The 25,508-nt window shown below is 44.2% G+C and overlaps 1 protein-coding gene across 4 annotated transcripts in view; it reads left to right on the forward strand.

The window, feature by feature from the left end:
* Positions 1–25,508, forward strand: part of RSPH10B (radial spoke head 10 homolog B) — a 59,996-nt gene that overhangs the window by 15,556 nt on the left and 18,932 nt on the right. For 3 of the 4 annotated variants that reach the window (XM_042922539.1, XM_042922540.1, XM_042922542.1), the window contains 10 exons: positions 7,098–7,274; positions 8,586–8,745; positions 9,977–10,098; positions 11,963–12,152; positions 13,816–13,930; positions 14,947–15,026; positions 15,129–15,277; positions 17,631–17,738; positions 22,159–22,290; positions 23,785–23,910. In XM_042922539.1, coding sequence (XP_042778473.1) covers positions 7,098–7,274; positions 8,586–8,745; positions 9,977–10,098; positions 11,963–12,152; positions 13,816–13,930; positions 14,947–15,026; positions 15,129–15,277; positions 17,631–17,738; positions 22,159–22,290; positions 23,785–23,910 — 1,359 coding nt within the window. The remainder of the gene's footprint in view (positions 1–7,097; positions 7,275–8,585; positions 8,746–9,976; positions 10,099–11,962; positions 12,153–13,815; positions 13,931–14,946; positions 15,027–15,128; positions 15,278–17,630; positions 17,739–22,158; positions 22,291–23,784; positions 23,911–25,508) is intronic. The other variant, XM_042922541.1, reaches the window with a different exon arrangement.

Consider the following 25,508-nt stretch of genomic DNA (forward strand, 5'->3'; position numbering starts at 1 on the left):
TTGTATACATCACCCTGTGCTCATCATGACAAGTGCCTTCATCCCAGCACCTGTTTCTTCCACCCTCCTGCCCACCTCCCCTCTGGCAACCATCACTTTGTTCTCTGTAGTTAAGAGTCTGTTTCCTGCCTCGACTCTCTCTGGCTCTCTCTCCGTTTTTTTCCCTTTTCTTGTTTTGCTTCTTAACTTTGCTTGTATTTGTCTTTCTCTGACTCATTTTGTTTAGCATTAGCGTCTCTAGCTCCATCCATGTCGTTGCAAATGGCCACATAATCTTTTCGATGGCTGAGTAATTTTCCATTGTGTGTGTGTGTGTGTGTGTGTGTGTGTGTGCGCTCGCATGTGTGCATGTACCACATCTTCTTTACCCATTCATCAGTCAGTGGACACAGCTCCTTCCATATCTGGGCTGTTGAAAATAATGCTGCTATAGACATGGGGGTGCATGTATCTCTCAATTAGTGTTTTTCTATTCTTTGGGTAAATAGTAGTGTGATTGCTGGATTCTAAGATAGTTCTACTTTCAGTGTTTTGAGGAACCTCCATACTGTTCTCCACAGTGCCTGCACCAGTTTGCATTCCCACCAACAGTGCGAGAGGGTTCCCTTTTCTCCGCATCCTCACCAACACCTGTTGCTTCTTGTGGTGTCGATTTTAGCCATTCTGACAGGTGTGAGGTGATACCTCATCCTAGTTTTGATTTGCATTTCCCTGACGATGAGTGGTCGCGAGTATCTTTTCACGTGTCTCTTGGCCATCTGTATATCTTCTTTGGAGAAATGTCTGTTCGTGTCTTTTGCCCATTTTTTAATTGGATTGTTTTTTGGGTGTTGAGATTTCTGAGTTCTGTATGTATTTTGGATTCTAGCCCTTTATTGGATATGTTATTTGCAGACATCTTCTCCCATTCCGTTGGTTGCGTTTTGATTTGTTGATTGTTTCCTTCACTGTGCGGAAGCTTTTTGTCTTGATGAGGTCCCAATAGTTTATTTTTGCTTTTGTTTCTCTTGCTTCAGGAGACAGATCTAGAAAAAAACTGCTACAGCCGATGTCAGAGAAATTGCTGCATATGTTCTTTTCTAGGATTTTTATGGTTTCAGGTCTCACGTTTAGGTCCTTAGTCCATTTTGAATTTTTTTCTCTATATAGTGTAAGAAAGTGGTCCAGTTTCATTCTTTTGTATGTGCCTCTCCAGTTTTCCCATTAGCATATGTTGAAAAGACAGTCTTTTATTTAAAAATAGTTATTTTTTGAGACAGCACAAGTGGGGAAGGGGGAGAGAGAGAGAGAGAGAGAGAGAGAGAGAGAGAGAGAGAATGAGAGTATGTCAAGCAGGCTCCATGCTGCCAGGGCAGAGCCCAATATGGGACTCAGACTCAGGAAACTGTGAGATCATGACCTGAGCTGAAACCAAGTTGGGTGCTTAACCAACTGAGCCACCCAGGTGCCCCTGTGTTGTTGTTGTTGTTGTTGTTTTTTAGTTTTTTTATTTCTTTTGAGAGAGACAGAATGTGAGCAGGAGAGGGGCAGAAAGACAGGGAGACATCCAAGCAGGCTCTGTGCACGGTTGGCACAGAGCCCGATGCAGAGCTTGAACTCACGAAACTGTGAGATCATACCTGAGCTGAAATCAAGAGTTGGACACTCAACTGACTAAGCCACCCAGGTGCCCTGAGACTGTCTTTTTCCCATTGGATACTCTTTCCTGCTTTGTCGAAGATCAATTGCCCATATAATTGTGGTTTTATTTCTGGATTTTCTATTCTGTTCTATTGATTTATGTGTCTATTTTTGTGCCGATACCATACTGTTTTAATTACTACAGCTTTATAATAGAACTTGAAGTCCAGAATCATGACGCCTCCAGTTTTGCTTTTCTTTTTCAAGATTGCTTTGGCTATTTGGGGTCTTTTGTGGTTCCATACAGATTTTAGGATTGTTTTTTTCTAATTCTGTGAGAAAAGCTGATGATACTTTGATAGAGTTTGTGTTAAATCTGTGGATTGCTGTGGGTAGTATAGACATTTTAACAGTATTTGTTCTTCTAATCCATGAGTATGGAGTGTCTTTTCATTTCTTTGTGTCTTCTTCAGTTTCTTTCATCAGTGTTTTATAGTTTTCAGAGTATAGGTCTTTCACCTTTTTGATTAGTTTCATTCCTAGGTATCTTATTATTTTTGGGTGCAATTGTAAATGGGTTTTCTTAGTTTCTGTTTCTGCTGTTTCCTTATTGATCTATAGAAATCCAACAGATTTCTGTATGTTGCTTTTGTATCCTGTAACCTTACCGGATTCGTTGTTCAGTTCTAGTAGTATTTTGGTGGAGTCTTACAGGTTTTCTATACTGAATATCATGTCATCTGCAAATAGTGAAAGTTTGGCTTCTTCTTTGCTGATTCGGGTGCCTTTTATTTCTTTTTGTTGTCTGATTGCTGTGAGTAGGACTTCTAGTACTATGTTGAATAACAATGGTGAGAATGGATATTTTTTGTCTTGCTCCTGATCATATTGGAAAAGCTCTCAGTTTTTCCCCATTGAGGATGGTATTAGCTGTGGGTTTTTCATATGTGGCCTTTATTACATTGGGGTATGTTCTAAATCTCCTTTGTTGAGGGTGTTTATCATTGAATGGATGTTGTACTTTGTCAAATGCCTTTTCTGCCTCTATTGAAATGATCATGTGGTTCTTGTCCTTTCTCCTATCGATGTGATGTGTCACATTGATTGATTAGTGAATATTGAACCACCCTCATAACCCAGGAATAAATGCCACTTGATTGTGGCGAATGATTTTTTTAATGTATTGTTGGATTTGGTTTGCTAGTATTTTATTAAGAATTTTTGCATCCATGTTCCTCAGGGATACTGGCCTGTGGTTCTCTCTTTTTTTTAACGTTTATTTTTTATTTTAGAGGGGGAGGGGATGGGCAGAGGGGGAGAGAGAGAGAAAGAGAGACAGAGAGAGAATATGAATATGAATGAATGAATCTTAAGCAGGTTCCATGCTAAGAATGGAGCCCAGTACGGAGCTCAATCCCACTACCCTGGGATCGTGACCTGAGCCGAAATCAGGAGCCAGATGCAACTGACTGAGCCACCCAGGCACCCCTCTGGTTCTCTTTGTTAGTGGATGTTTTATCTGGTTTTGGTATTAGGGTAATACTGGCCTCATAGAATTAATTTGGAAGTTTTCCTTTTCTATGTTTTGGAATAGTTTAAGAAGAATAGGCATTAACTCTTCTTTAAATGTTTAGTAGAATCTGGTCCTGGACTTCTGTTTGTTGGGAGGTTGTTTTTTTTTTATTATTATTATTACTGAGTCAATTTCTTTGCTGGTTATTGGTCTATTCAAATGTTCTATTTCCTCCTATTTTGGTTTTGATAGTTTATATGTTTCTAGGAATGTATCCATTTCTTCCAGGTTGTTCCACTTCGTTAGCCTATAGTTTTTCATAACATTCTCTTAGGATTGTTCATATTTTTGAGGTGTTGGTTGTTATTTCTCCTCTCTCATTTGTGATTTTATTTGTTTGAGGCTTTTCTCTTTTTGTCTTGGTAATTCTGGCTGGAAGTTTATCAATTTTGTTGATTGTTTTTCAAAGAACTAGCTCCTGGTTTCATTGATCTGTTCTATTATTATTTTTAGTTTCTATATCATTTACTTTTGCTCTAACCTTTATCATTTCCTTCCTTCTGCTGTTTTTAAGTTTTGTCTGTTGTTCTTTTTCTAGCTCCTTTAGGTGCAAATTTAGGTTGTTTATTTGAGATTTTTCTGGCTTCTTGAGGTAGGCCTATATTGCTGTATACTTTCTTCTTAGGTCTGCTTTTGCTGCATCCCAAAGGTTTTGAGCCATCGTGTTTTCATTTTCATTTATTTCCATGTACTTTTTAATTTCTTCTTTGAGTTACTGGTTAACCCATTCATGCTTCAGTAGGATGTTCTTTAACTTCCATGTATTTGTGGTCTTTCCAAATTTTTTTCTTGGGGTTGACTTCTAGTTTCATAACATTGTGGTCATATGCATGGTATGATTTCAATCTTCTTGAATTTGTTGAGGTTTGTTTTGTGGGCTAATACATGATCCATTCTGGAGAATGTTCCATGTGCACTCAAATGAGTATTCTACTGTTTTACAATGGAATGTTCTGAATGTATCTGTTAAGTCCATCTGGTTCAGCATGTCATTCAAAGCCATTATTTCCTTGTTGATTCTGTCTAGATGATCTGTCCATTGATGTCAGTGGGGTGTTAAAGTCCCCTGCTATTATTGTATTATTATCAATTAGTTCCTTTATGTTTGTTATTAACTGTTTTATGTATTTGGGTGCTTTCATGTTGGGTGCATAAATATTTACAATTGTTAGATCTTGTTGGATTGTCCTCTTTATGATGATACAGTGTCCTCCTTTGTCTTTTGCTACAGTCTTTGTTTTATTTTTATTTTTTTAAGTGTTTGTATTTTTGAGAGAGAGAGGGCAGGGAAGGGGCAGAGAGAGAGGGAGACACAGAATCCAAAGAAGGCTCCAGGTCCTAAGCTGTCAGCACAGAGCCTGATGTGGAGCTCAGACTCACAAGCTGTGAGATCATGACCTGAGCAGAAGTCAGATGCTTAACCGACTAAGCCACCCAGGTGCCCCCACAGTCTTTTTTTTTAAGTCTATTTTATCTGATGTAAGTATTGCTACTCTGGCTTTCTTTTGCCATCAATTTGCGTGATAGATGTTTCTCCATCCCCTCACTTTCAATACATTGATTGATTTTCAGATGTTGAATGAACCTTGTATTCCAGTGATATCAACCTGACGTGACCATGATTATATTATCCTTTTTATATGTTGCTAGATTCAATGTCCTAATACTTGAAAATTTTTGCGTCTATGATCATGAGAGATTTTGATCTTTAGTATTCTTTCCCTTTAATATCTTTGCCAGATTTTAGTAACCAGGGTAATGTTGCCACATAAAATGAGTTGGAAAGTGTTCTCTTTAATTTCCTGAGTTTGTAGAATTGGTATTCTCTCTTCTGGAGCCATTTACCTGAAGATGCCAGTGAAGATTTCTGGGACTGGAGCTATCTTTGTGACAAGAGTAACAATAAGTTAGCTCTATATTAACTATAAAATAACACTTAAAAAATAGATAATGCACTATTCAGGTTATCTGTTTCTTCTTGAGTAAATTTTGGAAGTTTGTGTTATTGAAGGAATTTGTCCATTTCATAGAAATTTATTAGCATATGGCTGTGCATAATATTCTCTTGTTATTCTCTTAATCCATATTATAGGAGATCTATAGTGATGTTCCCTGTTTCTTCTGGTATCCGTACTTTGTGTTTTCTCTTTTTTTCTTCAGTCCTGACTAGAGATGTAGCCATGTCATGAAAATTCTGTAAGAGCCAGTTTTAGTGCTATTCATTTTCTCTTGATGGTTTTGAGTTTTTAATTTGATACCTGCTCTTTGTTATTATTTTCCTTCTACGTGCTTCAGGTTTACTATGCTCTTCTCCTTGAGTTGTAGTATGGAAGTTTTATTGATTTGAGACATTTCTTCTTTTCTAATACAAACATTTAATACTAAAATTTTTTCTCCTAACACTGCTTTATCTGTATTCCATTAATTCTGATATGCTTTTAACTTTTGTTCAGTTCAAATATTTTCTAATTTCCCTTTTGAATATAAATTATTTTGACTTCCTCTTTTGAATATAAATTATTTTGATGTATATTGCTTAATTTCCAAATGTTTGGAGACTTTTTCCAGATTTCTTTCTGTTATTGATTTTTTGTTTAATTCTATTGTGATCAGAGAACATACTTTGCGTTCTTTACACACTTATTACATTTCTTTTAAATACGTTGTGGTTTATTTTATGGCCCAGAATATGGTCTTTTTCAGTGAATGTTATGTGCATTTCTGCTTTTGTTGAAATGAGTATTCTGTGGATGCCAATTAGATCAAGTTGGTTGGTAGTGTTGTTCTTTATCACATTTCTTCTATAGCACATTACTCTTTTCTGTCTACTTTTTCTACCCATTTCTCAGAGGAGAGTGTTGAAGTGTCCAAATATAATTGTAGATTTGTCTATTTCTTCCAAATCTATCAATTTTTGTTTTATATATTTTAAGGCTCTGTTGTTACATGTAGGATTGTTATGTCTTCTTGGTGAGTTGACCCTTTTTATCATTTGTAATGTCCCTCTTTAGCCCTGATAATTTCTATTCCTCTGAAGTCTTTTCTGATAGGAATAAAGCTACCCCAGGTTTCTTTTTAGTTTTTAATTGTGGTAAAACACACAGAACACAAAACTTACCATCTTCACCATTCTTAAGTGTCCAATTCAGGGGCATTAAGCACATTCACACTGTTGTGAATCACCTCCATCCATCTCCAGAACTCTTCATCTTCCCAAACTGAGACTCTGTCCCCATTAAACACTCACTCCCCGTAACCCCTTCCCCCACCCCCGCCACTGGCTTATATCACTTAGCATAATGTCTTCAACAGACACAATGGGATGAATGAATAAACAAATGGATGATGATATAAACATACAATGGAATATAATTTAGTCTTTAAAAGGCAGGACATTCTGTGAGGTGCCTGGGTGGCTCAGTCGGTTAAGCGTCTGACTTCGGCTCAGGTCATGATCTCGCTGTTCGCGGGTTCGAGCCCTACGTCGGGCTCTGTGCTGACAGCTCGGAGCCTGGAGCCTGCTTCGGATTCTGTGTCTCCTTCTCTCTCTGCCCCTCCCCTGCTCGCACTCTGTCTCTTAAAAAGAAATAAATGCAAATTAAAAAAATTTTTTAAAAGAAGGACATTCTGACGCATACTATAAGATGGATGAAACTTGAAGACATTATGCTTAAGTGAAATACGCCAGTTGCAAAAGGACAAATACTATATAATTCCACTTATATGAGGTACCTAAAGGAGTCAGATTCAAAGGGACCAAAAATAGATGGTGGGTGACAGGCAGGGGATTCTTTGTCCCTTCAAATGAATTATTGTTATGATCTATTATCTGAATTTTAAATGGATTCAGGTAAAAAGAGAAAATATTTTGAGCATTCCTCATGGAAATTTGCTTTCTTTTCAGAATGGCTTTGGAACACATTCATGGTTTCTAAAGAGAATCCCCAACTCCCAGTACCCTTTGAGAAATGAATACATAGGAGAGTTTGTAAATGGGTATCGTCATGGCCATGGAAAATTTTACTATGCCAGTGGAGCCATGTATGAGGGACAATGGGTCTCCAATAAAAAACACGGCATGGTGAGTGCACATGTGTGAAGAGTACATTTTAAAGAGTCTGTAAAGCAACTAAAATACAGTACAAGGAGTGTCATTCTCTGGTAAAGTGCATCATCCATTTTTGCATAGGATAACCTACTGTCTTATTAAGATAACTATACAAATTTTAAAATAATTTCCAACATATCATCAGTATCTAAAAGTGTGTTTAGAAATTATTTAGTTGGTTTATGTTATGTACATGTGTGTGTGTGAGGGTGGTTTTGGTCACAAGTAATGGAATATCTAGCTTAATAATCTGTAAGTGTTAAGGAATGAGGGGATTTGGGGGCACCTGGGGGGCTCAGTCAGTTAAGCGTCCGACTCTTGGTTTCGGCTCGGGTCATGATCTCACGGCTCGTGGCATTGAGCTCTACCTCGGGCTCTGCGCTGATGGTGTGGAGCCTGCTTGGGATTCTCTCTCTCCCTCTCCCCCTCCCCCATGCTCATGCGTGCTCTCTCTCTCTTTCAAAATAAATATATTTTTTTAAAAAAGAAGTGGGTTGCAAGGTTGCTTTGATCCAGCAACTCAGCGATGTTGAGGGTGTTCTTGCTCTCCCCAGGAGACGTCTCCTGCCATGCTGTCAGCTTCACTCTTATGCTGCCCCTCCCTCATGACCATAGGTTGCTGTGGCTCCAGGCTTCATATCCACATACACACTAAGTAGAAGGAGAGAAGAAACTCTTTCCCAGGAAGCTTTCCACAGATGTCTTTAGTTTGGTTGAGCTGACTTGGGTCATGTGTTTACCTCTCAATCAGACTGACTATTGGCCTGGGTTGGACAGATCCCAAGAGAGCCCCTCTTTGGTGATAGGCACTCTGCTGGTCACTAGCATGGTTTGATAAGATACCTTCTGTGACCTAGGGGTAATTGGAGAGAGCTCGTGGGACAGATGGGAAAGGAAGAGAAGGAAGAGAGAGGACTTACAGTAATGTGAGACTCTAGGAGCCTGATTCTATGTGGGCTAAGTACATATTAAAAAAAAGTTTTTTTTAATATTTATTTTTGAAAGAGAGAGAGTGTGAGAGGGGGAGGGGCAGAGAGAAAGGGAGACACAGAATCCGAAGCAGGCTCCAGGCTCTGAGCTGTCAGCACAGAGCCCCACGTGGGGCTCGAACTCACGGACTATGAGATCATGACCTGAGCGGAAGTCAGAAGCTGACTGGGCCACCCAGGCACCCTGGGCTAAGGGCATATCTTAAAAACAAACAAAAAAACTCCAAACCTTTGAAAAAGATACAGACGCACATTACCAGTGGTTTTCCTGAACTGTCAATCTCTCTGTCTGCAGGGCCGATTAACGTTCAAGAATGGGCGTGTGTATGATGGCCCATTTTCCAACGACCACATAGTGGAGTTTCCAAATCTTGAAGCTGAGTTCTTAAGTCACCTGGATGGGTCTTCAGAATCTTCCTTCAGGAGCTGGTGCCAGGGATCCTCCATCAGTGCTGGTAGGGGTGTTCTCCTGTCAGCTGCACACAAATTAACCTGTATTATCTACGGAATCCACTCATCGAAATACACCCACTACTTTAGAAAACAAGTTTCGGGGCGCCTGGGTGGCTCAGTCGGTTGAGGGTCCGACTTCAGCTCAGGTCATGATCTCACGGTCCGTGAGTTTGAGCCCCGTGTTGGGCTCTGTGCCGACAGCTCCGAGCCTGGAGCCTGCTTCAGATTCTGTGTCTCCCTCTCTCTCTGACCCTCCCCCGTTCATGCTCTGTCTCTCTCTGTCTCAAAAACTAAATAAATATTAAAAACAAAATTAAAAAAAAAAAGAAAGAAAACAGAAGTTTCCTGAGAGAAACTGCTTTCTTTAAAAAAATTTTTTTGGGGGCGCCTGGGTGGCTCAGTTGGTTAAGCGGCCGACTTCAGCTCAGGTCATGATCTCACGGTCCGTGAGTTTGAGCCCCGAGTCGGGCTCTGTGCTGACAGCTCAGAGCCTGGAGCCTGTTTCGGATTCTGTGTCTCCCTCTCTCTCTGACCCTCCCCCTTTCATGCTGTCTCTCCCTGTCTCAAAAATAAATAAACGTTAAAAAAAATTTTTAAGTATTTTTTTTACATTTATTTATTTTTGAGAGACAGAGAGAGACAGAGTGTGAGCAGGGGAGAGACAGAGAGAGGAGACACAGAATCCCAAGCAGGCACCAGGCTCTGAGTTGTCAGCACAGAGCCTAACACGGGGCTCAAACCCATGAACCATGAGATCATGACCTGAACTGAAGTCAGATGCTCAACCGACTGAGCCACCCAGACACCCCAAAACTGTTTTCTTAATAGGTTTTTTGAATACTCTTGTGTCCTACTTTGATGGAAAATCTTATTTATTTATTTATTTATTTTTTAATTTTCGAGAGAGCAGATGTGTGAGTAGGGGAGAGGGGCAGAAGGAGAGAGAATATTAAGCAGGCTCCACGCTCAGTGTGGACCCTGACACAGGGCTCGATCCCATGACCCTGAGATCATGACCCGAGCTGAAATCAAGAGTTGGATGCTCAATTGACTGACGCACCCAGGTGCCCTGGTGGAAAATCATTTTGACATAACATTGAAAAAAAATTTTTTTAACTTCCAAAATCATTTTATTTTTTTCCAAAAGCATTTTAATTTACTAGTTGAAATAACATTGAAAATTTTTAACCTTGGTTTTCACAATTATGCCCTCTGTCTGCCTTTATTTGCTAGAAATTATCAGAAAGCTTGATGGCAGTGAAAGTAATTCTGTGTTAGGGTCGAGCATTGAGCTGAATCTAAGTTTTTTGCTGAATATGTACCCCAAGGAACACCAAGCAGAGGAAAAGAAGCAGGTAAAAGCCTTTTGTATTGTTATGCATTTACGTTTTAGGCTTAAATATTAATAGTCTCCAGAGTCTTGGAAACATACAGCTGACGGTGGATCTCCTGTGTCAAGTGTCTTTTACAGGCCTGATAGATGCTTCATGTACCGTCCCATTTAATTTGCACGGCAAACTTAGCAAACAGGCTTTGTGAGAAAACAGAAGGCCAGATAGAGGGACTCAGCGAGTTAACTACTGCCTCAGAGCCCACAAGGCTAAAGTTAACCCTCACCCCCAGCTTGGTCTGAAGGCCAAGGCTGTGGCCACCCCACTCCGCAGGACATGAATTCCGCTGTGTGTCATTATGGGCTGCTGGGATTCAAAAGAACTCGAAACCCTTAGAAATCATTACAACTCTAGAAATCCACAGAGCCAGAGAAAACTCTGTGTTCCCAGACCTCATTTGATTAACATCTGGAAAATCACATCCACCAAATGACACGTTAGCATCCTGATTCCTGCTTTGGCTGGGGCTTGGTGTGAGTCTTCCGTGAAACCATGGATGAAGATGTTTGCAACACGCGCACCACTGGTGCCTCGAAATTGCAAGGCGTCCTTGCCCCTTTCCCTGCCTCGTTCTGGCCTCCTCTGGTCCCGGTTCTGTGGGTCTCAAAGTGGTGACTGTCCACTCCCATCCTCCTTTCTTCTCCCGGCCAGCGTCGTAATTCGGTCTCCTGGTATTACTCGCTTCATCTGCTGTCAGACTGTCATTCAAAACAAGAACTCCTGTGACTTTCTCGAGTTACAAAAATGGTACACAACACCTGTAGAAAATTTAGAAAATGCAGATAAGAAAAAGTAAAACAGAATCTTCACCCAGACAAATGTGGTGACCACTTTTCCAGTTTTGCTCTGAGCAAACATAACTAGAATTGGGAGAATTCTGCTCCTATAATGTCTGCTCATGTGTATTTAATAATAGCCATTCAATGTTCTCCTACAATATCATTTTTAGATGAATAAACATCCATTGATACACCCAAAAAGGAGAGATTTTCTTATATTATTTTTTTGTGTTTTATGTACATATCATTCACTTTCCACTTTGGAGTTCTTTCCATGTCAACACAGGTAGGTCTTTTAAAAATTACAGATTTGGGGGTGCCTGGGTAGCTTAGTCACTTAAGCCCCCGACTTCGACTTGGGTCATGATCTCACAATCTGTGAATTCAAGCCCCACATCAGGCTCTGTGCTGACAGCTCAGAGCCTGGAGCCTGCTTTGGATTCTGTATCTCCCTCTCTCTCTCTGCCCCTCCCTTGCTCATACTCTGTCTCTGTCTCTCTCTCAAAAATAAGTAAACGTTAATTGAAAAAAATATGGATTTAAAATCTATCTTACCTCATAATTACAAAAGAAGTGTAGGATCTAGAAAGTGAAAAAATTGTGTAACTCAGTTCTTAGAAATGCCTCCAAAAGTGTTTTCTTATAGTTTTTTTTTTTTTTTAATTTTAGAGAGTGTGAGCGGGGGAGGGGGGTTGCAGGGAGAGGGAGGGAGAGAATCTTAGGCTCCCCGCCCAGTGTAGATTGCCAATGGGGCTTGAACCCAAAGCCGAGAGATCATGACCTGAGCCAAAACCAAGACTTGGACGCTTGACTGACTGAGCCACCCGGTCTCTCCCGATAACAGCACATTTTTTAATGTTATTCAGAAATTGCATTTTATTGACCTGGGGATGAGCAGGGAAAATACAACATTTGCTGAGCCCTCATAGTGGTCAATGGTAAATGCTATTACTTCACTTGTATTATCTCATTTAATTTATAAAGCAGGTGTTGTCTCTCTTTTGTTCTTATTAGGTAAGATTAAGACGTGCATGGCTTTCTCTTTGTAGGTGGAATATGCTGTCTTAAGAAATATTACAGAATTAAGAAGAATCTATAGCTTCTACAGCAGCCTAGGATGTGATCGCTCTCTGGATAACACCTTTCTGATGACAAAGCTTCACTTCTGGAGGTTTCTAAAAGATTGCAAATTTCATCACCATAATATAACTCTTGCTGATATGGACAGGGTATTAAGCGGTGAGTGTCCCGGTCCTTCAGGTCTTTTGGGTTAAAGATTGGTGTGACATGTCACCGTGAAACCAGTCAGGAAATGTGGAGGGAGTGACGAAGGCAAATCCCGGGAGACACGTTCCAGAAATCAACACACCATCTTCTCAAGGTGCTTCAAATGTACCTGAGACACTCTCGTGAAATAATGGCAACGGTAAAAGACCATCTACAGCAGGGCCTGTGAGCCAGGGCCAGCCCCCTGCCTGTTCTTATAAATAAAGTTTTATTGGAACACAGCCATGTCCATTTCCTCATGCATTGTCTGTGGCTGTTTTTGCCCTGTCATGTCAGAACTGAGGGGTTGTGGCCCGCAAAACCTAAAGATATTTACCGTGTGGCTCTTGGCAGAAAAGTTTGCCTGCCTCTGATCTATAGTTTAAAACAACCCAGTAAATTGTGAGGTCCGAAGCAGAGAGGATCAGGGAGGGCCAGTAGCCGAGAAAACACTGGACGTGGGCTCGGGCTTGATTTCAAATTAGAAAGTTCATGGCGATAGATTTAACAACTTTGAAGGTTCTGTTCCTTTCAGCCGGATTCTGGGAAGCAGGCCTTGACAACCTCAAATTATCTACTGGGAAAACAAAATATCAGGACTGACACTTATTTACTTGAAATGTAAGTGTCGGACACAGATTTTGAGTCCATTTAAAGTCAGAGTCACCATTAGAATCAAATGTGGCTCCGACCACGCCAAACTCCGAAAGACACTGGGACAAGGTCTCTTGCAACTTTCCTGAAAAGTGACTAGGTCTTTCGTGCGGTACTTAAGTTTTAGGTGGGTGTGTTTACGCTGTTCATAGTATTCACTACGAGAAAAGGTACTCTGTCACACTCACTTCTTTGACTTGTATACCAGGAGCAAATAAAATAGAAGGTTTTAGAAAATACGAGGCATCAAGAATGCAGTCTTGACATTTGCAACCAACGCGGATGGACCTTGAGGGTGTTATGCTAAGTGAAATAAGAGACAAATAGCATAGGATCTTGCTTGTATGTTAAATCTGAAAAAACAAAGAAGGGGCACCTGGGTGGCCCAGTGGTTTAAGCATCCACCTCTTGATTCCGGGTCAGGTCATGATCTCATGGTTCGTGGGACCGAGTTCCTTGGGCTCTGTGCGGACAGCTCAGATCTGGCTTGGGATTCTCCCTCTCCCACTCTCTCTCTCTGTTCCTCTTCCACTTGAAGCTCTCTCAAAGTAAATAATGAAATATTAAAAATAATTAAATAAAAATTAAAGAACACAGAAACAAGCTCACAGATACAGAGAACAGAGTAGTGGTTGCCAGAGGGGAGGGATCGAAGAGATGGGTGAAGGGGGTCAAAAGGTATAAAGTTCCAGCTACAAAATAAGTCATGGGGATGTAACGTGCGGCATGGTGACTATAGTTAAAAATAAGGTTATTTAAAAGTTGCTAAGAAGGTCAATCTTAAAAGTCCTCACCGCCAGAATAAAGGAGAAATTTTTGTAACTACGTAGGCGAAGGGTGTCAACCAGTCTTACTGTGGCGGTCATGTTGCAGCACCTAGTGAATGGCGTCGTACACGGGAAACTAATACAACGTTATACGTCAGTTCTACCTCGATTAAAAACAAAGTGCTAGGCATCCTTTCCAATTTCCTTTATTGTAGCCAATAATGACATTCCGGTTGAAGAAATTCATTCTCCATTTACAACAATACTTTTGAGAACATTTCTGAATTACCTCCTGCAATTGGCTTACCACATCCATCACAAAGAATTCCAGTAAGTACCACTTCTGAAGCTCGGAGAGGGCATGGGAGACCTAATCAGTCCTGAGCTGCAGTGGTGCCCACTTTTCTTTGACGTGTGTTACTACTTTTACATACTCCCGAAGGGAAGGGCCAGAAACAAAAGCGTTTCACAAATATTAACCACAAAACCATCGGATGCCAGATTACACTTCTGAAGCCCCTTCCGAGGTGAGTCGTGTTTCAATGTTGAAACTTGCTCTCAGGGTTTTGATCAGAAATAGTCAACACTAGCCCTTCCTCAGGCCCGAATTTCCCCATCTTTCTCAGATGGGGAATAATAAATTGATTGATCCCCTGTCAGAGAAAAATTGATCCCCTGTCTTTTTTTATTTGGAAATAAGTTTTCCAGGAGTGTTGCCATGTTAGTACTTGAGTTCCTACACACCCTTCACTCAGCTGCCCTTAACAATGACATTGTACACGACCACGATGCACCTGTGGAAGTTAAGAAATTAACGTTGGTGTAATACCATTAACTAAGTCATGGACATTATTAGGGTTTCCCGGGTTTTCCCAATAATGTTCCTTTTCTGATCCATGTTCCTTGCGTTTAGTTGTCTCCTATCTCCTTGGTCCCTACAACCTGTGATAATTTGTCAGACTTTGTCTTTTATGGCCTTGACGCTTTGGAAAAGTCTTGGTCAGTTATCTTGTAAAATGTCCCTTGATTTTGGTCTGCTGATATATTTTTCATCATTGCCCTGAGGCTTGCTTGGGTTTGGGGCAAGAACGGCACAGAGGTGAAATACCCTTGGCAGCCCATCACATCAGGGGGACATGGTGTTGATCTGTCTTGGTACTGGTGACGTTAGTCCCGATCACTCAGTGACGGTGGCGGGAGGCACGACGCTCTACCATAAACCTACTGTGTCTCCCCTTCTGTACCTTCGTGGTTCGAAGCAAGTGACTAAATCCACCCCACACTCAGGGAGAGAGGAATTAGGTTCTACCTGCTGGACAGAGAGGTGACTAGATCTTTCTCGTCAGAAACAGAAGCCCATCACTCTTTCTGTGTTTTACCAAATTGATGACTGAGAACATTCACCCAAATGCTGGCCGCGTAAAAGGTAAATACAAAACCAGCAGCATTATATTGACTGTCGCTTCTTTTTCCAAAATGTAGCTTTGTAATCCTTTTCTGACAGTTTATCGTTGCATTATGTTTTTAGGCAATTTATTCAGTGGGCAACAGCGGACGCTCTATTCCATCAGCCACATCAACAAGAGCTGGGAGATTTACACGGTTTACTGCAGACCGCACGCGGCTCCTCCCCACGAGCCGTCCATGAAGGTGCGACACTTCCTCTGGATGTTGAAAGTAAGTGCTCGTGACCGAGACTGGTTTCACATATATATATATATATTTTTTTTAATTTTTTTTAACGTTTTTATTTATTTTTGAGACTGAGAGAGACAGAGCATGAACAGGGGAGGGGCAGAGAGAGAGAGGGAGACACAGAATCTGAAACAGGCTCCAGGCTCTGAGCGGTCAGCACAGAGCCCAACGCGGGGCTCAAACTCACGGACCGTGAGATCATGAGCTGAGCCGAAGTCGGACGCTCCACTGACTGAGCCACGCAGGCGCCCCAAGACTGGTTTCATATTAACAGGCATTTGGGTTTTCATTAAAGAAAGGCAACGTGTTCTAGAAACGACACACGCATCGTGAGATCCAGGATGGGTTTCCATAGCCAACGAATGTTTACTGGGCCCCTTTGGGCAGAAGCGAGTAATTCTGGGGTCTGGGAACACTGGCTCCACGTGCTTCCTTCCCAGTGAGGGAAGGACCCAGGCGACGGGGCCACAGTGTCTTTGCTAACGCAGACCTTGCCGTGTAAGAGAAGACGGAGTGGGGAGGGACGCCAGTGTCATTGACAAAAATTATTATTCATCAGAAAGTAACTTAAAGGAGTTATTAGTTTAAAAGTTAGTGAGAACACCTAGTTTAACAGTATTCTCATGCCAACTTTTGGTAGTTTTTGTTTGAATTCACGCCTGTGGGAAGTTAAATGATAAAACGGGAAGGGTCGAATACTAACAGGGAATAGGGAAAAGTCTAACGGTGTCGTATGTATACGAAAACCTGACAGCAGCCTGGTGTCTAATACAGGAAAACAGCTTTTGGGAATAGGTGAGCTTTGGTGGGTATCGTACCAGCTGTTCGTTCACTCCCCCCTTTCTTCATGGCCCCTTACTGAAGACACGAGGTCAGCTGTCCCTCTGGATTGGTCACACATCCGCTTCGGGCTGGCTGCATCCTATCAGAGTTGATTACCCTGTTCTACTTTTTCCCGTATTTCCACTAAAGCAGGACAGTTAGAGGCTTGTATGGATTCGGGTTTTTTTCTTGCCCGGACAAAATCCACGGGTGGTTCTGTGTACTTCCTATCACCTTGCCTCAGGAATGTTCCCTTTTAGCGATGTTCAGACGGACCAGTGGTGTCAGCACGATCCTTCCATTAAAACCTAGGAGACTTGGGGCGCCTGGGTGGCTTAGTCTGTTAAGCGTCCGACTTCAGCCTAGGTCATGATCTCATGGTTCATGAGTTCAAGCCCCACGTGGGGCCCTATGCTGACAGCTCAGAACCTGGAGCCTGCTTTTGAGTATGTGTCTCCCTCACACTCTGTTTCTCTCTCTCAAAGATAAATAAACATTAAAAAAAAAAAAAAAGAATGTGGAACCTGGTTTGCATGGTGCTTAGGACGGAGTGGAGGGAGGGCCAGCATGGAGCCAGCCCTTATGAGGTGCACGTTCTCCTAATCCTGAAAAGCAGCACTGACCTTAGTGAAAATGGTGTTTTCTGGGCTGAATGCTCTCTGGTTCAGTATCTCAGAAAGCAAAACTGTTTTCAGCTTTGACGCAGATAGGGTCTTCACCTAGACTTTCAGCGAGACTTCGTGTGTTCAGCCCTACCTGGAGTGTTACTTCCAGAGGGGTCTCCGTCCTGAGTGCCCACGGCATCCCGGGTTCCTCGGTCCCCCGTCCAGCATTTCCCCACCTGTGTAGCTGGGTTGATATCTCATGTCCGGATCATCATACCCTCCATCCTGTGTTTATGCTTTTTTTTTTTTAAGTTTATTTATTTATTTTGAGAGAGACAGAGACAGTGCAAGTCGGGGAGGGGCAGAGAGAAAGGGAGAGAGAGAATCCCGAGCAGGCTCTGCGCTGTCAGCGCTGGGTTTGATCCCTCAAACAGTGAGGTCATGAACTCAAGATCAAGAGTCGAACACTTAACCAACTGTGCTACCTGGGCACCCCTGTGTTTATGCTTCTAAAAACACTTTCCTTGCAGAGGGATTAGGGTAGGTCTAGAGAGGTAAATATCAGTGTTAATCTAGAATGCTGTTATATGGATATAAATTGACATTAAAAATATGTAACTATCAGGGTGCCTGGGTGGCTCAGTCAGTTAAGGGTCTGACTTCGGCTCAGGTCATGATCTCACGGTCTGTGTGTTCGAGCCCCACGTCAGGCTCTGTGCCGACAGCTCAGAGCCTGGAGCCTGCTTCAGATTCCGTGTCTCCCTCTCTCTGTCCCTTCCCCGTTCATGCTCTGTCTCTCTCTCTCTCTGTCTCTCAATAATAAATAAACGTTAAAAAAACTTTTTTTTAAATATGTAACTATCTGTAATTATAGGCAATTATAGTTGAATCGGTTGTTTCTTTTACAGGACTTTAAAATGATAAATAAAGAATTGACACCAGCCAAATTTGTGGAGGTCATCGCAGAGGATAATCCTTTCATGCATGATGGCATTGACAGCAACTTTGAACTTGAGGTTTGTCAAGAGGTGTCACAAATAGAGCAGATACAATCCAAGAACCAAGATTAGACTGAAAGGCATTCTGACCCCAATATGTAAATATGTGTAGGGCTCTACACATGTGTATATATACATACATGTGTGTATATCCATGTGTATCTATGTAGCTATATCTCCTTGATTATATTAGAAAACTAGAGTTAATATAAAAAAGAATATTTCAGATATCAGGAAGTGAAATCAAAAGAATATAAAACTATAGTTGATCCTTGAACAGCACCAGAGTTGGGGATGCTGACACCCCCATGCAGTCAGAAATTCAGGGATAACTTCAGACTCCCCCAGAACTTAACCTGCCTGCCGTGGATTGGAAGCCTTACTGATCACATACACAGGCGATTAATACATATTTTGTATTATATGCTGTATTCTTACAATAAAGTAAGCCAGAGAAAAGAAAACGCTAAGAAAATCATCAAGGAAGAGAGAATACATTTTATACCGCTGTCCTGTATGTGTCGGAAAAGATGTATATGTAAGCGGTCCCACGGGGTTCAAACCTGTGTTGTTCAAGGGTCAGCTGTAGGATGCTGTTTCTTGGAGAATTTAGCGATTTAATACACGTGTATGTTTCTCTGGCGGGCCATGTGTCTCCTCCAGTGAATTAGGTGTATCTTTGGTTTTCAGCGCTCCTTGCCGAGGGGCGAGTCTCCCTCCCCAGGCTCGGTCTTTGCTTCTGCAAACGGAAGTGGGGCAACTAGTTGATGTGTTTTCGGTATACGCCATACCTCCTGCCACGAGTGTCTACTCCGTGCATTTGTGTCTCGTGGACACGTCCTAAAGGTGGGGTCCGTGTGGCTCCCTCCACTCGGCTGTAACCATTTGTGTTCAGGTCACCAGGGTTCCCACGATGGCCCGCCTAGGGGTCCTGCCCAGTACACACCAGTCCATGGCCCTGCCATGGCCCCCGAAACGCGGTCTCTCCCACCTCCAACACGTTCTTCCCTCCATGTCCCAGGTCTTCCCCTTCCCTCACCGCCGGCTCCTTTCCAGCTTCTTCGCAGGTTCCTCCTCTTCTGCCACACTCAAGTCCAAGTGCCCTGGACTCAGTCCGGGGTCCTCTCATCTCATGATCTTAAGTGCCACCTTTCTGAAGACAAGGCCACCGTTGGTGTCTCCAACCCAAACCACGCTCCCTAGCCCCAGACGGCCTGAGTCGGAGTGGCCCCTCAAGCTCCCCACAGCCCAGAATGTCCCACACCCCAAACGTGTGACCTCTGTCTTCCGCCAGCGTACCCCAGCCTCCCGTGAGTGGGGCGCTGATGGCCTCAGCCCTTCCGTTGTCAGGGCATTGTCACAACGACTCCTTCCTCTCCTACCCCACATTCACATCTTCAGGAGATCCACCTGAAGAATGGATCCAGAATATGGCACCTTCCGTGCCAGCTGAGCCGCCGACGGTCCCCTGGAAAGCTGCAGTGGCTCCTAACTCATCTTTTGCATTTGTCTCTTACCTTCCTACCCCCCGGGGCAGCAATCAGGTCACGTCCCTCCTCTGCTCACACCCCCAGGCTTCCCATCTTACGCGGAGTAAAGGCCCTCAAGACGCTGATGGCTCCATCTTTCTGAGTCCTTGTCTGACCGCTGAGTCCCAGCTGCCTCTGTGCTGTCCCCTGAACACACCTGTCAGGCTCCTACCTCAGAACGTTTGAACTTGCTAACCCCCACCCCACCGTTTCGGGGGGGCTTGAATAACAGAAAAGTACTGCCTGCAGTTCTGAAAGCGAGTCGTCAGAAATAAGGTAGAACTGGTTCCGTCTGGGGCTGTGGGAAAGGCCTCTCCCCTTGGCTCGTAGACGGCCATCTTCTCCCCGTGTCTCTTCACGTTGTCTTCCCACTATGGGTCTGTGTCGGTGTCCAAATCTCCCTCTTATAAGGACAGTGGCCATGCTGGATTGGGTCCCCCACCCTCATGATCTCATTTTAACTTGATCTGTAAAGACATCATCACCAGGGATGCCTAGGTGGCTTGGTTGAGAATCCAACTTCGGCTCAGGTCTTGATCTCATGGCTTGTGGGTTTGAGCCCCATGTCAGGCTCTGTGCTGACGGCTCTGAGCCTGGAGCCTGCTTCAGATTCTGTGTCTCCCTCTCTCTCTGCCCCTCCCCTGCTCGCACTCTGTCTCTCTCAAAAATAAACATAAATTTTTTTTGATAAAAATGAAAATTTTAAAAAGGCATTATTACCAAATAAGGTCACATTCTGAGGTTTTGGGGGTTAGGACTCCCCACTCTTTTTTTGGGAGACACAGTTCAGCCCAAAAGAGTCTTCCCTCTCGCCTCCCCCGCCCCACTCCTTGAAATTCATGTCCTCTTATGTATAAAATACACTCACCACATCCCAGCGTCCCCAGAGGGCTTTGTCATTCCAGCATCAGTGCTGTGTGAACTTCTCACCTGCCTCTGTGTTACTTCTACCTTGTGATGCTTGTGAGTTGCCTTCGGATCTTATCCAACCTGTGAGAAAAACTTCATCTTGAACAAAATCTTTAGGCTGTTTTCTACAAACTGACAAGCAAACACATAAGCCAGGACCCACGGAGTTGGCTAGGATTGCAAATCTAAGGCAAGATTTTATCCGTCTGATGTTTTACGGAACAGCCAGGTGGCATGGTGTTGTCTTCAGAGTTTGCTCTCTGCTGGGAAAGATGTGGGAGTAGCATGAGCAGAACAGCTAATAAGAATGCAAACCCCTTCTTGTAGGTCCTGCTTCCAAGGTGGATGTTTGGTGTCACCTCAAGACCGGTGACAGTAGGTGCCTGGGTAGGGCAAGGACCTGCTGGCCTGTGCTTTTGCTTAATAGTTACAGGGGCGCCTGGGTGGCTCAGTCAGTTAAGCGTCCGACTTCGGCTCAAGTCGTGAACTTGCAGTTCGTGAGTTCGAGCCCCGCATCAGGCTCTGTGCTGACAGCTCGGAGCCTGGAGCCTGCTTTGGATTCTGTGTGTGTCTCTCTCTCTGCCCCTCCCCTACTTGTGACCACTCTGAAAAATAAGTAAACAAACATTAAAAAAAAAAAAAAAGATAACAGCTACAAATCCCAGCCATTAATGATTCAGCACTTGAGACAGGCCCTTCACGCCGATTATCTCCTCCGATCCTTGCGACAAAGCATATGGTATCGACCCAGTCTTCTAGGTGAAGAGACTGAAGCTGAGTGAGGTTTAGCAACTCAGCAAATGGTAGAGCCTCTGCAAATAGGGGGTTGACATGTTGGTAGGACACTTGGGGAATTTGGCAGGTGGTGAGCAGGGGCAAGGTAGGGAGGGTCACAGGAAGAGTCAAATTAGGGCACAAGAGACTAAAAGTGTCCAGCCCTTGAACTAAGCAGATGTCTCATCTACCAGCTTGACCCATCCTCGGGCGGGTGTCAGCACACTCTTGGCCTAGGGGGCACTGCTGCTGAGCCTGGTGCCTCTGTTCAAATGAGCGGACCTGTTCCGGGTCAGACTCAAAGGGCCCCGGGTTCAGGACCAGCAGACATGACTGGTGGACGATCAGAGTCCAAGCAAGCCGTCCCCGCAGGCAGGTGCTGCCCAGGTGGGGGCAGGCCCGGGTGTCAGGTGCACACACAGTAGGGGTGGGTGTGGCTGCCAAGTGGGTTACACCTGCCCTTGTCACTTTGGTTCCCAGATGCCACTTCCCTCAATTTTTGTTCAAGAAAAAAGGAAACCCTTTTGAAAATGACTGTCCTCGGGGCACCAGGGCGGCTTAGTCAGTTGAGCATCCAACTGTGGCTCAGGTGATGACCTCACAGTCGATGGGTTCAAGCCCCACGTCAGGCTCTGTGCTGACGGCTCGGAGCCTGGAGCCTGCTTGGTATTCTGTATCTCCCTCTCTCCTTGTCCCTCCCTCACTTATGCTCTGCCTCTGTCTCTCAAAAATGAATAAATGTTAAAAAATAAAGAAAATGTCCTCGATTAGTGAATATAAAATAAAATGTTTCTAATAGAAAAGTGACTTAACAAATCTACCAATAGAACACACAGTCTTTACTTTTAAATTTAAATTTAATTTATTTTTGAATGAGACAGAGCACGAGCAGGGGAGGGACAGAGTGAGAGGGAGACCCAGAATCTGAAGCAGGCTCCAGGCTCTGAGCTGTCAGCACAGAGCCCGACGCGGGGCTCGAACTCACGAACCGTGAGATCATGACCTGAGCCAAAGTTGGATGCTTAACTGACTGAGCCACCCAGGCATCCCATGCATAGCCTTTTAAATATCATAGTTTTTATTTCCATTCAGTGTGCACCCACGACACTTGAGCGCTGAATGAAGTGGCTTTCTCTGGAGACAGAAGCCAACAGCCAGATGGATCACTGGTCCACCTCAGGGTGGGTCAGAATGAGTGAGCCCCTTTGTATGTTCTTATATTTCAGCTGGTCTTCCTGGAGTTCTTTGAAGCTCTCTTAAGCTTTGCACTCATCTCTGTTACTGACCAAATGACTAAATCCTATTTGAATTTTCTGAATGACGACTTGCCTGGAAACAAACACGGAAGCCCCCGTCAGGTAATAGTCGTTTAGAATCTACAGTGCGAGGAATGGTTTCATTCCAGAATGGCTAAGGTGCCATCAAAACCATCTTGGGCTTTTGTAACCTTTCAGGAAATAACATTAAGACTGAAGAGAAGACGTAAAACCCCCTTTCACATTTTGAAAGAATGTGTCTTGCCTTTTTCTTTAAGTTAGGGAAAAACGTGTTCCCTGGTCGTGACCCAGGGGCGTAGGCTCCTAGCCACATTAGTGGAGATGTCCTACAAGAAGGTCAGCGTGGCCAATAAAACACTGGGCAGACCAGGAGGCTTAGAACGCCTGAGGTATTTTGTTACGCAGTGTGTTGTTATGCAGTCTGGCATTTACAAGAGTGGAGAGCCTGTCCCAGAGTGAAGTCGCTAAGAAATATCTCCTGAGTGTGCACGAGTTACCAGGTGGGTCCCTGAGGATGGGGCCAGCTCACACGTCAGGCCTGCTGGACAGGAGACTCGACCGCAAGACCTCAGCGGATCAGGGCAGCTCCAGCAACCTACCAAAGGGTCCAGCGGCTGGGGCAGATTGACACAGACTGGTTTTGGGTGGGGGTGTCAGGCCAAGTAGGCTTAGAAGGTTTCTGATTTTCGAGCCGTTCATTTGGACCCACAGGGAGAATCTTGGGGGCCAGTGGAACCTGACAGCTGGGTAACTCTTCAGAGCCACACGTACAAGATCATTGTTTGTCGTGTAAAGGGTGACTTCTCAGAAATCCCCTGATGTATCTCGGACTCCTCGTGTGCTAAGAGCTTCATTCATGTTCCACTCCACCTCATAGTTCATCCCACCAAGTAGATACTCCTCCTCCGGCTTGAGGATATGACTGATGGCATCTCCAGGTCATCTGGGAGCCTTGTCATGGGCCACAGTCTTGAGTCTGGGGCTCTGCTCTGAGGGAAACAAACATCCACCTTAGTTTCATCCATGATTTGATAGATGGCATCACTCACACTCCAGTAAACGAGTGCGAACACGGGTCTAGGGATTGTCCTCAGAAACCATCTGATCACGTTCACTTCTGGTCTTCAGTAAGTCATTCCAAATGTCCAACAAGCTAAATCCTATTATGTTTGCACGATGGAGTATAACTCAGCGATGAAATAACTCATGATAGAGGATACAACAAGGATGCATCAAAATTATGCTGGGTGAAAGAAGCCAAACCAAAAAAAAGGTATATCCTGTTGTGATTCCAATTACATAAAATTCTAGAAAGTGCAAAGTAATCCGTAGGGACAGCGGATCGGTGACAATGAGGGAAGGGGGGTTGGATTCCTAAGGGGCACAGGACACTTGGGGGTGATGGGATATGTGCACTGTGTTGGCTGAGGGGAGCGTTTCACAGGTGGTAGACATGTCAAAAATCATCAAGTAGTACACTGTGGGTGTCGCTGACCTGTAAACTATACTTTGTTAAAATCGTGTGCGTGTCTCCACGGCAACCAAAAATCCTCTTACGTGTTTGTCCTTGCTCAGAACATCCAGCACAGGAGTTCAAGTGTAGGAACAAGCAGGGAATCTGATCTGCAGGACAGCAGCACCAAGTCCTCTTCAAGCAAGCTAGGACCCATGCTTGACCTCAGCAAAATGAGGAGATCAGAGGTTTGTTGTTGTTGTCTTAGTTTTCTTTTACGTGTTTATTTTTGACAGAGAGAGAGAGAGCGAAAAGGGGAGGAGCAGAGAGACGGGGAGACACAGAATCTGAAGCAGGCTCCAAACTCTGAGCTGTCAGCACAGAGCCCAATGTGGGGCTGAAACCCACGAACTGTGGGATCATGACCTGAGCCAAAGTCGGACGCTTAACCGACTGAGCCACCCAGGCGCCCCCAGAGGTTCATATTTACAACCAACCTCATAACAACGGTTACCTGCTTGCAGTATCAGTAAGCTTCATGTGCCTCCTGTGTGACGAGCACTCTCTGTGCACTGGTGATCTGCCGGGAAGCGAGAGCCTGAACTCTCGTAGACTTGCCATTCCAGCGAGTGGAGGGAGACAAGTGAGCGGTAGTTATGGCCAAGGCTCCTGGGGTATTTACCAGGTGTGCTCACTTCCCAGTCTGAGCTCAATTTATACTCCCAAACCCCGTCGGGGACTCTTACTATCTCTGGGGGGGAGCCCTGGTGCTGAAAGGTTAGGTAACCTGCCCGCAGCCACGGAACCAGTAGGGAGTGCAGCTGGGGGTCTTTATGCAGACAGTCCACCTCCAGAATGCGCACCCAGGACCACAGTGCCACACTTCCTCACATGAGGCGTGAGCGATGTGGTGGAGATTGAGTGACACGGAGAGGCGGTGACGGGTCTTCTGATGAAGCGACATTTGAGCACGCAACAAGGAAGTGAGGAAGCAAAGCATGTGATCATCGGGAGGAAGACTGGTCTGGGCGAGGCCCCAAGGTGGAAGCATATTTGGGTTTTTGAAAGGAAAGCATAGCAGCCAGTGCAGCTGCACGGGAGGGGTCCGGGCACGGGAGGGGTCCGGGCACGGGAGGGGTCCGGGCACTTAAGCTCAGTGAGGCAGCAGGCTGGACCAGGAGGGCACTGGCCGTCGTGAGGACCCAGCTTTCATTCTGAGCGGGACGGGAGGGCCCTGGGGCACAGGATCAGTAGGCCCGCCGGGTCTTCACTGTTGACGAATCAGTAAGGAAGCTCTTGGAATTATGTGCAGGCCTGTGGAAAGCTGTGAAGTCTGAGAGGGAGAGATGACAAAAGACAGAATGATTCAAAGCTTTTTGGCCTGAAGGACTGGAAGATGTGGTTGCCGTTTGCCGTGAAGGACAAGGCTGGGGCGGGGGACAGGAGTTTGGGGGCAAAATTAGGGCGCTGGTTTTGGACACGTTGGCTTAAGGTGCCGGAGCAGACGTCCAAGTGGCACAGATGGAGACACAAGTCTGGAGTTCAAGGGCCAGATCTACGTGGAGACATGTGGGTGTGAACAGCATATATATATATGGTAACTAACACTGTCAATATCTGAACGTAGGTACAGTTAACGGTACATTGTAAACCCCTTCCCAACAGACACAGGGAAGACTTTGAAGTCTGGTTTCTTAGGAAGAACGTTTTAATGGATACAATAAATCTGTTATTCATTTCCTTAATTGTATAAGTAGCAATGTTTTATGCAGGTTAAAATTAGAAATAGTCTATTTTTTTTAAGTTCGTTTATTTTGAGAGAGACAGAGACAGCGTGAGTGGGGGG

Source organism: Panthera leo, chromosome E3, assembly GCF_018350215.1.
Source record: "Panthera leo isolate Ple1 chromosome E3, P.leo_Ple1_pat1.1, whole genome shotgun sequence".
NCBI lineage: Eukaryota > Metazoa > Chordata > Mammalia > Carnivora > Felidae > Panthera > Panthera leo.